The 13,383-nt window shown below is 42.8% G+C and overlaps 1 protein-coding gene across 1 annotated transcript in view; it reads left to right on the top strand.

The window, feature by feature from the left end:
* Nucleotides 1-13,383, top strand: part of LOC122564614 (hemicentin-1-like) — a 421,032-nt gene that overhangs the window by 141,808 nt on the left and 265,841 nt on the right. The window contains exon 22 of the mRNA XM_087998302.1: nt 923-1,088. Coding sequence (XP_087854428.1) covers nt 923-1,088 — 166 coding nt within the window. The remainder of the gene's footprint in view (nt 1-922; nt 1,089-13,383) is intronic.

Genomic DNA, 13,383 nt, shown 5'->3' with positions numbered 1-13,383 from the left:
ACATAGAAGAGAACACCGGAAAGGCAGTTCAGTGGTTGCTTGTCACAGGATCTGTTGAAACGACTCTGAAGATTCCAAAGCTGGTCAGAGTGCTACTTCTCAATAGTCATTCTCCAGATGTTTCCATTGGTTCAAAAGAAGGATGCTAGGTTACTTCTAAAAGGTTTGTGATTTATTAATTAAAAAGTTACAACTTAGAGTAACTGCTGAAGGATAATTGTTGACAGGCAGAATATCTTTGTCATTGATAACTGATCACTAAGACACAACCAATTCATTATTTGTTGCCAACAAAAGTTTTATTTGAACAAAATCTATGGATCCAGTCATCTACAAACTAAACTTACAAAAATACTTAAACAACCAGCTGTGTAAATGATGCTCCTGAGTGTCAAGTTACTTGCTTTTGAAACATTCAGCATTCCTCCAGCCATTCTTGGTTTCTAATGTGATTATTTTCTCATTTCAGTCCACAATTAAAAATACCAAAAGAATTAAAAAATACCCTAATGCCAATCCACCTTCAATAGATCTGCTTAAGCCAGAAATTGTTTGGGCAATGGGCGACAAACCTGTCCTCAAGAAGTGGCTTAGTTACTTAATACTAATCTGTCTGAATGCTTCACATTTTATAATGTGGATTTAATATCTAATGGTTATGGAATGTTTTTTCCAGGATTTGGAAAACCTAGTAGCTGAAGGCAGTGACTGAGCATTAATCCAAAGATTAATTGCTTTTCCAGCACCATTTCAGGGCCAAGGGAAACAGGAATACTTCCCTCTAGATTTACCCCTTCAAGCAAATTCACAGATCAAAACAAATAGGATGAAAGAGACTGAAAGCATCAGAAGGATTTAATATTAATATAATGCTGTTATTAAATATATATCCTGTGCTTTGATTTTTTCTTTATGTCTGCAGCAAAACCTCAGATTGATGGAGTGAACCCAGATAATTTGGACAAACCAATTAAAATCACAGCCACAGCTGGGACAGAGGTGACACTACCCTGTGAAGTTCAGGGCTCCCCTCCTCCAATTATCAGGTGGAAGAAAGACTCGCGTCTGCTACCACTCGTGTCAGCCAGGTAAACGTATCTCCACAATTTCTGAACAGTTCCAGCTCACTTGGCAACAATGTCTTCAATCAAAATGAGGTTATTAATATATGTCACTAAAAGCAAGGGTCACAACACTGACCCTGGGAGCTCCAGTAAAACCTTCCTCCATCTCATAAACAATTCACTAAGCATTATTATCTATTTCCTATAATCCAACCAATTAGTATCTCTGTGTTGGTGTTGTTCGTTTTATTCCTTAGGCTATAATTTTGCTCATCAGTTTATTGTGTAACACTCTATTAAATGCCTTTTGGATTTCCATATACAGCAATCAATAGATTTGCCCTCATCTCTTAATTCTTCAAAAAGTACAGGAAGTCTGTTTAAAACAATTTGCCCTTATGAAATCCATGCAAACTTTTCTCAGTTTACCTGTGTTTGTACATGTGGCTATTTAATTTAGTCCTATGAGATATTTTTCTTGAAGTTTTCCCACCACTGAGGATAATCTGATAGGCCTGTAGTTGCTAGGCTTATTGTTATCGTCTTTTGAACAAGGGTCTACTTATACAGTCCTTAGGCACTGTCCTAAGTTATGATGGCCAGTGCCTCTAGAATTTCCACTCCTATTTCCTTCCATATCATTGGATGCCTCTTAATCTGTACTGGTGCCTTATTAAATTGAAGTATAGGTAGCCTATCCAATACCACCTCCTTATCAACTGTAAACCTATCTAATGTCTGTACTGCCTCCTCTTTCACCATTGCCTTGATTGCATGATCTTCCTTGGTGAAGATTGATGCAAAGTATTAATTTAATATCTCACCTATGTGCTCTGCCTCAATGTGTAAATCTTTTTATTGATCCTTAACTAGCCTTGATCCTCCTTTTATGATTCTTGTGTACCTATAGAAGGAGTCAAGGGTTGCTGCAGGAAAATTAAGATTTGCAGCACAAAAAGGAGATTTGAGTTTCTCAGTGACCGATTCACAGTAATGTTCAGCTGAAGTCAGGGAAGGATGACCAATATCCAGAATAATACTGGACTTTATATAAAGCCATGATTAATCACCTGGACACTGCTGCAGCTATTTAGTATTCATCAAAAACACGGTTAAAAAAACTTGGAATTTTTTCTATAATTGCTATAAAATATTGGAAGTAGAGGGATGAATTTCACTATGTGGGATGGTTGAAGGTCAGGAAGATATCTGATAATAATTCCAGGTGTATTCTGAGTTTGAGGCAGGGGTGATTCCGAGATCAAGAATATCAACTGTTGAACAATTGGTAAACAGGCAGTCTGGGAATAAGTGAAACTGAAATACACTGATGGCTGAAATGAAAATGTGTATAATTTCTCTGCTTAATTTCTTAACTTGAGCTCAAAATTCACAAAGTAAGAGGATTTCTGAATAGTATTGTACCCTAGTCTGAAATGAGCTTGCAGGTTATATGAATGTGATATACTAACTTAGACAAAAGTACACAGTAACTACATTATTAGATTTTCGGTCAAATGGAAGACATAGATCTCATGTAGTCTCTTGTAAATTAGTAATATATGTAACAGAAACATTTCCAAATGCTATCATACAATGGGAGTTACATGCAGAGGTTCTGCAATGATTAATAGAAACTGCAGGAGGACTATATTTTTGGTATTTCATCTACTCTTCAAGTACTCACTCGGCGTTCAAATGCTAAGGCTGTCATTTGTGAAGTACATTTCCTAAACCTGCTTTTCTACTTTTCTCCTCCTTTAAGACTTTCCTTGAAACCAAGCTCTTGACAAAGTTTTTGATCACCTATCTTAATATCTCCTTGTATGGCTTGTTGTAGAAGTTTGCTCGATCATGTTCTTGGAGAGTGTTTTACTAGATCAAAGGCATTATATAAAGGAAGGTTGATGTTGTTATGACATATCGCTTTATTTTCCTGGTGCATGTTGACTTAAAACAATAAGGCGATATAAGGTACAATCAGGAAAGGATTGCAGCTGAGTCCATTCTTAGGTACCACTTCATGACATGCGTTGTCTCGGGTGACTTGAGCAAGTTGTTTTTGAGGTTTCTAAAGGGAGGAATAAAACGGGACTAAATTCAGAAGGGAGGGAAAATAATGAAGACAAAATAACATCTGTTGATTTTAAAATGGCTTGTTATAGTTCACGTTGTTGTTCATCAAAATGACTAGCACAAAGTTGTGTTGTACTGTAATTATAAAACATGATTTGTGGTTTTGTTAAAAGTGGGGAGAAGTTTCCTGTGTTGGCAGAGTTGATGTGATTATGATCTATATTGTGTATAGTAGGTTGTCAAGCTTTCATTGATGCTGAAAAATGCTGTCTGATGTATAATAATGGAAAAATACTTTGGCCTGGCTAAAGAGGAACAGATGTTCGGGCAGGGAATATACAGTTTCAAGCGGCTAAACAACTTGTTTAGTCTCCTGTGTTAGTTTATGTGACTTTATGGGACATTAACATGATGCGTTTAGAAATCCAAGATGGCAGCGATCCGGTAGGTCTGCCCTGCTGAGCTCTGCACCAAAACCTAGACAAAGTGGTGCATTCATCCACCCTTTCCTGCCCTTTGTGGTACATGTCGCTGGTTTTAGATCCCCAGATATATATTTTAGTTTCAGTATTTTTTAAAGAAGAAACAAAAAAATGACAAAGGGAAAAGGACCATGAGCATCGCAACAAGCAGGGCACTCTCCTGCAGCAACAGACACATCCACGGTTGCTGCATCGGCCTCCGCAAGCTCCCCAGGTGACTTACCTGTGGAGCAAAGCCTTGTCTCGGAGGTCGTGAAACTCTGAGAGAAGATTGATTCAAGGATGGAGGAGTCCCGGACCAGGCTGGAACCGATCTTGGCCATGCTGCAGAAGCATGACCAGGGGATCCAGCATCTTGGGCAGTGCATGGTGGAGGTGGAGCAATGGATCTCAGCTTCCGATACCGTGGTGGAATCCTCGGAGGGCCGGGTCCAAGCCCTGGCATGGCAGATATGAGTCTTAGTTGAGTGGGTTTACGACCTCAAATCGAGGCCGTTGGAAGAACATCCGCCTGGGTGGGCTGCCGTAGCGGGAAGAAGGAGGCCAGCTGGAGTTTTTAAAGCTGGAAGTTGGGGCAAACTGGGTGTGGGTCGAGCGGGCCCACTGGGTCGCAGTGCGCAGGCCCGGATCAGACAAGCTCCTTGGCCTGGTTCTACTGCAACTCCAGCACTATAGAGACAAGCAAATGGTGCTAGAAGCTTCCAGAGCACTGGGGAAGAATCCACAGGCTCTGATATACAAATTATTTTTTTCCAAGACTTTTCTACGGCCATGATCCATAACAGGAAGGCCTTTGAGGTAAAAAGGAGGCTGAGAGACTTGAGTATTCAGTACTCTGGAAGACACCGACAATATTGCGTTTCAGCCATGGAGGGTCTGAATGACTCAGTGGAAAAGGCAAAGGACTTCCTGGACACCTTAAAATAGACTAGCTGGCTGAAATAATGTGGACAATCGTGTTCCATTTGTTTTTTTTTTCTGTAGTTTGCCTGGCTTACCTGGTTTTGTCTTTTTAATATGTGGGGGGTCTCCCTTTTTATGTTCTCTGTCTCTCTCTCTCTCTTTCTCTGTCCTCTCCCTTCCTTCTCCCCTCCCATTATCCTTTTTTTTCTACCATTCCCTTTTTTGTTTTTCTCTCTCAGTATGGGATTGGGGGTGGTGGGTTGTGAGGGGAGTTCCTTTTTTTAACCAGGACTGCCGAGGGTCAAAGTATGGATGAGATGGGCAGAGTTCACACTTTGAATTTTCTTGTTGTAAGACACGTGTAACTTTTAAAATCTGGTTTTGTCTAGGTTTGGGGCGTGGCTTCAGCTAAAAGGAGCCATGGAGGTGTTAGTGGTTAGTATGAGCGCCCCCAGTGGGTAAGGGGGAAAATCTCCTTTTATTTGTGTTATATGTTGGTTCATTGTAGAAGTAGTTGTTAGAAGTTTTGATTTGGTAGTTTTTGTAGTTGTATTTTAAGTTTATATGAACTGTTTACTGTTTTCACTTGGCGCGCTATAAATGGGGTTCTTCCTCCCGGGGATCACGGGCTGCTTTGGATGTCTATGGCTAACCGCTTGTTAAAGTGGTGCACCTGGAATGTTAAGGGAAGTCATTCACTGATTAAGAGAAAAAAGATACTTCCGGGTTCCCACTCCTAGTTGGAAAAAAAAAGCAGACTGCGAAAAGAAAAACGTTAATTTAAACTGGTCTCTGCTTACCTTCCGGCTCCCCTCTCTGTGCGTCCGCTGTAGCACTGAGGTCGAAACCCCGGAAGTACGTGCTTTTAAATCAAACTTCTTACCTTCCCAGAAGCCTCTGTTGATGACTTCCAGGTTCCCGCTCCTAGTTGAAAAAAAAAACACAGACTGCAAAAAGAAAAACATTAATTTAAACTGGTCTCTGCTTACCTTTCGGCTCCCCTCTCTGTGCGCCCGCTGTAGCTATGGCACCAACGACATAGGTAGGAAGAGGGGTGGGGAGGTCATTCAGGAGCTCAGGGAGTTAGGCTGGAAGCTAAAAGCTAGGACGGACAGAGTCGTCATCTCTGGGTTGTTACCGGTGCCATGTGACAGTGAGGCAAGGAATAGGGAGAGAGTTGCAGTTGAACACGTGGCTGCAAGGATGGTGTAGGAGAGAGGGCTTCAGGTATTTGGACTGCATTCTGGGGAAGGTGGGACCTGTACAAGCAGGACGGGTTGCACCTGAACCAGAAGGGCACCAATATCCTGGGAGGTAGGTTTGCTAGCACTCTTCGGGGGGTTTAAACTAATTTGGCAGGGGGATAGGATCCGGACTTGTAGTCCAGCAAGTAGGTTAGCTGTTTTTCAGGATGTCCAAGAATGTAGGGAGGCTGTGGAGAAGCATTGACAGGGAATATTTGCGGACACAGAGATGGGCTCAAGTGTGTATACTTCAATGCAAGGAGTATCAGAAATAAGGTGGGTGAACTTAAGGCGTGGATCGGTACTTGGGACTACGATATTGTGGCCATCACGGAAAGAGGGACAGGAATGGTTGTTGGAGGTTCCTGGTTACAGATGTTTCAGTAAGATTAGGGGAGGTGGTTAAAAAAGGAGGGGGGGTGGCGTTGCTAATTAGAAATGGTATAATGGCAGCAGAAAGGCAGTTCGAGGGGGATCTGCCTTTGGAGATAGTATGGGCTGAAGTCAGAAATAGGAAAGGAGCAGTCACCTTGTTGGGTGTTTACTATAGGCCCCCCAATAGCAGCAGAGATGTGGAGAAACGGATTGGGAAACAGATTTTGGAAAGGTGCAGAACCCACAGGGTAGTAGTCATGGGCGACTTCAACTTCCCAAATATTGATTGGAAGCTCTTTAGATCAAGTAGATTGGACGGGGCTGTGTTTGTGCAATGTGTCCAGGAAGCTTTTCTAATTCAGTATGAAGATTGTCCGACCAGAGGAGAGGCCATATTGGATTTGGTACTTGGTAACGAACCAGGACAAGTGATGGGCTTGTTAGTGGGTGAGCATTTTGGTGATGGTGACCACAATTCTGTGACTTTCACCTTGGTTATGGAGAGAAATAGGTGCGTGCAACAGGGCAGGTTTTACAATTGGGGGAAAGGTAAATACGATGCTGTAAGACAGGATCTGAGGAGCACAGGCTGTCAGGGAAGGATGTCGATGAAATGTGGAACTTTTTCAAGGAACAGATACGACGTGTCCTTGATATATATGTACCTGTCAGGCAGGAAAGAGTTGGTCGTGTGGGGGAACCTTGGTTGACGAGGGAGGTTGAATGTCTTGTAAGGAGGAAGAAGGAGGCTTACGTAGGATTGAGGAAACAAGGTTCAGACAGAGCATTGGAGGGATACAGGATAGCCAGGAGGGAGCTGAAGAAAGGGATTAGGAGAGCTAAGAGAGGGCATGAAAAATCTTTGGCGGGTAGGATCAAGGATAACCCCAAAGCCTTTTATGCATATGTGAGAAACATGAGAATGACGAGCACGAGGGTAGGTCCGATCAAGGACAGTAGTGGGAGACTGTGTATTGAGTCGGAAGAGATAGGAGAGGTCTTGAATGAATACTTCAGTATTTACAAATGAGAGGGACCGTATTGTTGAAGAGGAGAGTATGAAACGGACTGGTAAGCTAGAGGAGATACTTGTTAGGAGGAACATATGTTGGGCATTTTGAAAAACTTGAGGATAGACAAGTCCCCCGGGCCTGACGGGATATATCCTAGGATTATGTGGGAAGCAAGAGAGGAAATTGCAGAACCGTTGGCAATGATCTTTTCGTCTTCACTGTCAATGGGGATGATGCCAGGGGACTGGAAAGTGGCGAGTGTTGTGCCCCTGTTCAAAAAAGAGAATAGGGATAACCCCGGGAATTACAGGCCAGTTAGTTTTCCTTCGGTGGTAGGCAAAGTAATGGAAAGGGTACTGAGGAATAGGATTTATGAGTATCTGTAAAGACACTGCTTGATTAGGGACAGCCAGCACGGATTTGTGAGGGGTAGGTCTTGCCTTACAAGTCTTATTGAATTCTTTGAGGAGGTGACCAAGCATGTGGATGAGGGTAGAGCAGTGGATGTGGTGTACATGGATTTTAGTAAGGCATTTGATAAGGTTCCCTATAGTAGGCTTTTGCGGAAAGTCAGGAGGCATGGGATAGTGGGAAGTTTGGCCAGTTGGATAGAGAACTGGCTAACCGGTCGAAGTCAGAGAGTGGTGGTAGATGGTAAATATTCAGCCTGGAGCCCAGTTACAAGTGGAGTTCCGCAGGGATCAGTTCTGGGTCCTCTGCTGTTTTGTAATTTTTATTAATGACTTGGAAGAGGGAGTCGAAGGGTGAGTCAGTAAATTTGCAGACGATACAAAGATTGGTGGAGTTGTGGATAGCGAGGAGGGCTGTTGTCGGCTGCAAAGGGACTTAGATACGATGCAGAGCTGGGCTGAGGTGTGGCAGATGGAGTTCAACCCTGTCAAGTGTGAGGTTGTCCATTTTGGAAGGACAAATAAGAATGCGGAATACAGGGTTAACGGTAGGGTTCTTAGTAAGGTGGAGGAGCAGAGGGATCTTGGGGTCTATGTTCATAGACCTTTGAAAGTTGCCACTCAGGTGGATAGAGCTTGTAAGAAGGCCTATGGTGTATTAGCATTCATTAGCAGAGGGATTGAATTCAAGAGTCGTGAGGTGATGTTGCAGCTGTATAGGACCTTGGTAAGGCCACATTTGGAGTACTGTGTGCAGTTCTGGTCGCCTCATTTTAGGAAAGATGTGGAAGCTTTGGAGAGGGTGCAGAGGAGATTTACCAGGATGTTGCCTGGAATGGAGAATAGGTCATACGAGGATAGGTTGAGAGTACTAGGCCTTTTCTCTTTGGAATGGCGAAGGATGAGGGGTGACTTGATAGAGGTTTATAAGATGATCAGGGGAATAGATAGAGAAGACAGTCAGAGACTTTTTCCCCGGGTACAACAGAGAGTTACAAGGGGACATAAATTTAAGGTGAAGGGTGGAAGGTAAAGGGGGGATGTCAGGGGTAGGTTCTTTACCCAGAGAGTGGTGGGGGCATGGAATGCACTGCCTGTGGGAGTGGCAGAGTCAGAATCATTGGTGACCTTTAAGCGGCAATTGGATAGGAACATGGATAGTTGCTTAAGCTAGGACAAATGTACGGCACAACATTGTGGGCCGAAGGGCCTGTTCTGTGCTGTATTGTTCTATGTTCTATGTTCATTTCTGATCACGCAGCAGTGTACATGGAGGTCAAGGCTGGTGGTGATGGGACAGGCTTGTGGCACTGGTGCTTGGATCCTTTCCTCCTAAAGGATAGCAAGTTTATTGAATATTTTTCACTGGAATTAAAAATTATTTGGGACATTAGTTCGGTACAGCCAGTAATCCGTCGGTGCTCTGGGAGACTGCCAAGGCCTATGTAAGAGATTTGATCATTTCTTACTCGGTGACTTGGAAGTAGTAGCAGCGCATGGTCGAGGCCCAGTAGAACGCAGCTGAGACAGCATACTTTGACAGACAGTCTGTAACTAAATTGCAGCAGATTAGAGCCCTCAGGTCTACTCTGAATGCTGTGCTCACCCAGACAGCAAAGAGGGAAATTTCCTTTGCAAAACAGAGGTTATTCGAGTATGGTGATAAATTGGGTAGGTATTTGGCGTACTTGGCCAGAAAGAAGCGTGCCTCCCCAGTCTATTAGAATGTGCTGGTACTATCACCTGCGATCCCGAAAAGATTAATGCAGCATTCAGGAAATTCTGCTCTGGTTTGTACCGGTCGGAAGGCTGTGAGGACAGATAGGCGAAGATGGAGTCCTTTTTAAGACCTTGGACCTCCCAGGTCTAACTTTAGAGCAGGTGTCTCTTTTGAATGCCTCTCTGATAACCCAAGAGGTGCTGAGGCAGCTCCAGAGTGGTAAAGCGCCTGGCCCAGACAGATTTCGCAGCGGGTTTTATAAGGAGTTTATAGACATGCTAGCCGGGCCAATGTTGGATATGTACAATTATTTGTACAGTCAGGACTGCCTCCCACCCTGTCTGAGAGAAGCAAATATTTCTCTTATTCTCAAGAGAGGGGAAATCCCCAGAGGATTGTACTTCGTATAGGCCCATATTGTTATTAAACGTGAACTTTAAAATTTTGTCGAAAATGCTTGTATTGAGGCTGGAGAAGGTCTTGCCCTTCATCATGAGAAAGGACCACACAGGTTTTATTAGGGTTCGCAATTGAGTAATTTTATATTTTTGTAAAAAAATTCAATATCTTCTTCTCAATAAAAATGTTTATTAAGGAAAAGCATGATGCTTCTGTGAGTTGGATTTTATTGTAATAATCAACAGTTATTCTTTAATCATTATTACAGTGAATTTTGTGCTTGGTAAAGTCCAAGATTTTTGTTGTAGGAAATAAAACATTGTCCCATTCTAATGACCTAGTATCACCAACTGAGATTGCCAGTTTAATGACAAATAAGGCACGAAACACATGACAGTCACCTAATTTTGTGAAACATTGCTACATACATGCATAACCCTCACTTGTCCACACTGCAATGTTTAAACCTGCATTGTTCTGAGCACAGCATTTTTTAGATTTAATTAAGGACAATACCCTTTCAGAATGCTGTGACCTGTAATAATGTGACACTAACTTTAGCTTGGATTTACAGAGTTCTAGATTGATAAGGCCAGACTTATTTTGCTAACCTCCTCTCCATTACAGAACTTCAAAACTTTATTTCCCATGACTGCTTAGTCCCGTCTTAAAGATTAGACAACTCCAGCCAGAATGTTATGAATTAATTTGCCCATGTGCCCCACAATACTGAAACAGTCATAGAGGTGTCCAGCAGGGAAACAGACCCTTTGGTCCAACCCATCCATGCTGACCAGATATCCCAATCTCGTCCCACCTGCCAGCACCTGACTCATATCCCTTCAAACCCTTCCTATTCATATATCCATTCAGATGCCTTTTTAAATGTTGCAATTGTACTAGCCTCCACCACTTTCTCTGGCAGCCCATTCCAAACATGCACTACCCTCTGCGTGAAAAAGTTGCCCCTTAGGTCTCTTTTATATCTTGCCCCTCTCATCCTAAGCTTATGCCTTCTAGTTCTGGACTCCCCCACCCCAGGGAAAAGACCTTGTCTATTTACCCTATCCGTGCTCCTCATGATTTTATAAATCTCTCTCAGGTGACCCCTCAGCCTCCGACACTCCAGGAAAAACAGCACTAGCCTATTCATCCTCTCCCTATAGCTCAAATCCTCCAACCCTGGCAACATCCTTGTAAATCTTTTCTGAACCCTTTCAAGTTTCACAACATCCTTCCAATAGGAAGGAGACCAGAATTGCATACAATATTCCAAAAGTGGCCTAACCTGTACAACCACAACATCACCTCCCAACTCCTGTACTCAGTACTCTGCCCAATAAAGGAAAGCATACTAAATGCCTTCTTCGCTATCCTATCTACCTGCGTCTCTACTTTTAAGGAGCTATGAACCTGTTCATCAACACTCCCTAGGATCTTACCATTAAGTGTATAAGTCTTGCTAAGATTTGCTTTCCCAAAAAGGTGCACATACAGTGTGTTTGCCATGTTTGTTGCTGGTACATAGTGCACGTATGAAATTGAGGTAGCTCACTGCTGGTCTACAAGATATGCTCTCTCTAGACTGAGGGCTGCTTAGTAGTAAGGCAAGTTGCCTATTTTGTGGCTGCATTAATTGAAAAGGCAAGGCAGGGGTGTTGTGAGAGAGCAGGTACCCGCTAAATTAACAAGTCCTAAGAGATCAAGAGAGTATCCCTGAAATGCAATCTAGTCCAGTCTCAGTATGCCTGTCAGTAAAGTATCCACTCTGAAGCTGGTCATTGCTAGTTATTGGTGCACTCTGTAATGAACATCTATGTTTCCAGAGCACTCTTACCATGCATGGCGGTGCTAAGATAGTCGTGCTGGATGATAATGTCCATGGATGATAGGCATTTCAATCTTGAGCTTGTTGGTTGTATGCTAGGCTGCAGTTTGTTGATAGGTAATGTTGATGTGGTGAGGTAAATACCCATTCTAGTCTCCTTCCTGCGTTTTCCTGATGTCTGTCTAGCTTGTTTGACAAGCTTGGTAAGATGGGCTTAGCAAGTGTTAAGCCCCATCAATTGTCACTATGCTGATGGATACTAAGACGTTCACCATCCTACTTGTGAAAAGCATAAAAAGTGGAGGAAGATTAACTCAACATCAAGATGGACCTTGTGGGACAACCTCTCTGATTTTTCTCTGCCCGTAGCCCATGTCGCTCAGACCCCTCTAAGATTCTGCCTTAGATCACAGTTCCTTCACTGTCACTGGGTTAAAATTCTAGGATGTTCTCCCCAACAGGACTGCAGAGATTCAAAAAAGCAGCTCACATCCACCTTCTCAAGGGCAATTAGGGGTGGACAGTATCTGCTGGCTTAGCCATCCATGCTCAAAATGCACAAACAAATGAAAAAACCCAAAGATGAAGTGGGTGATTATTAACAGAATCTGAAGTCCATGAGCTCAGGAAGTTCTTACACTGAACCATAATTTCTGACAATATGCTGTTTCTCTCATTGTTGATTGAAGTACTGCACTGGGTGATGACATTCACTTAATGGACAATGTGGGAGACTATGTTTGAAATGCAACTTATGACGCAAATTATCATAACAGCTGCTACATGGATTCGACAGTAAAATTGAAGGCAGATTAATGCTTTGAGAATTTTGGGCTTGGCTGTGGTTGTTCTCATTTGTTAGTATTCTATAGATTTATTGTTCAGCATCAAGCTTGGCGAACACTCCACCCAAACCTCCCCCCCACCCCCAATCCCTTAATCATTAGGTTCCTGGGCTGCTGGCCTTGTCTTGAGATTGCTTTTGTAATCAGCCAATTTTTGCATCTGCTGAGCATTTTTAGTAAGAAATGCAGTGGAGGCAGATGGAAGTTACCAATCAATTCAACAAAACAGTGGAAAACATTGCAAAATGAGTGATATAATCTTGGACAAACATCTAACAGTACAGCAAGCCAGAAGTGGACAGCGTACTTGGAACCCTTTGCACTGGACACCAAAATGGTTTTAAGAGGCCTTGAAATAGCATCCTTTTGCTTTAGAATACTATACACAGATCTTGCTGTACAGAAAGGTACTTTTCACCTCCACTGAGTCATCCCAGTGTGTATGCTTACTGTCACCCTTCTCCCACATCTCTTCACTTCAACTATCAGTGTAGTCCTTCTCCCTTGTGTTTATTTAACTACAGTTTAGATGCATCCACGCTATTTAAAATAGCATTTTTCCACATTCTAGCCATGCTACATCCACAACTGCTTTCACATTGCAACTGTCTCTGGCTGAGGTAGTGTCTCTAGAATTCCCTATTCAGTTGTTGAGGAACTAACTTATATTTATGAGCTCTGGTTTTGGTCTCCCCCACTTGACTATAGTTGTGTAATTTATTTACCAGCAGAGGTTACAAGAAATACTTCAGACTGGATGTCATAGCATTATGACATGGTGAAATCAGACTCATTGTTTTTAAATTGATGATCCTAGCCAACTGAACCACCACAGATCCAAGGCATGTGCAAACTGGGTCAGCTAAGGCTGTGTCATCTGTCTCCTTCACTTTCCTTTCCACAGTTTCCATCCCATGTCTGTTAGTCTTCCCACTGGAATGGAGCTTCTTAACAGGACTTAGTAAAATGTTCAACCTGCGTCACTTTCAATTCAGAACTAAGACTTCTCCAACCTCAGTTGTCG

Source organism: Chiloscyllium plagiosum, unplaced genomic scaffold, assembly GCF_037043375.1.
Source record: "Chiloscyllium plagiosum isolate Xiang-an unplaced genomic scaffold, Cpla_swu_hap1 HiC_scaffold_21, whole genome shotgun sequence".
Lineage (NCBI taxonomy): Eukaryota > Metazoa > Chordata > Chondrichthyes > Orectolobiformes > Hemiscylliidae > Chiloscyllium > Chiloscyllium plagiosum.
This window is presented reverse-complemented; position numbering and strand designations above follow the sequence as displayed.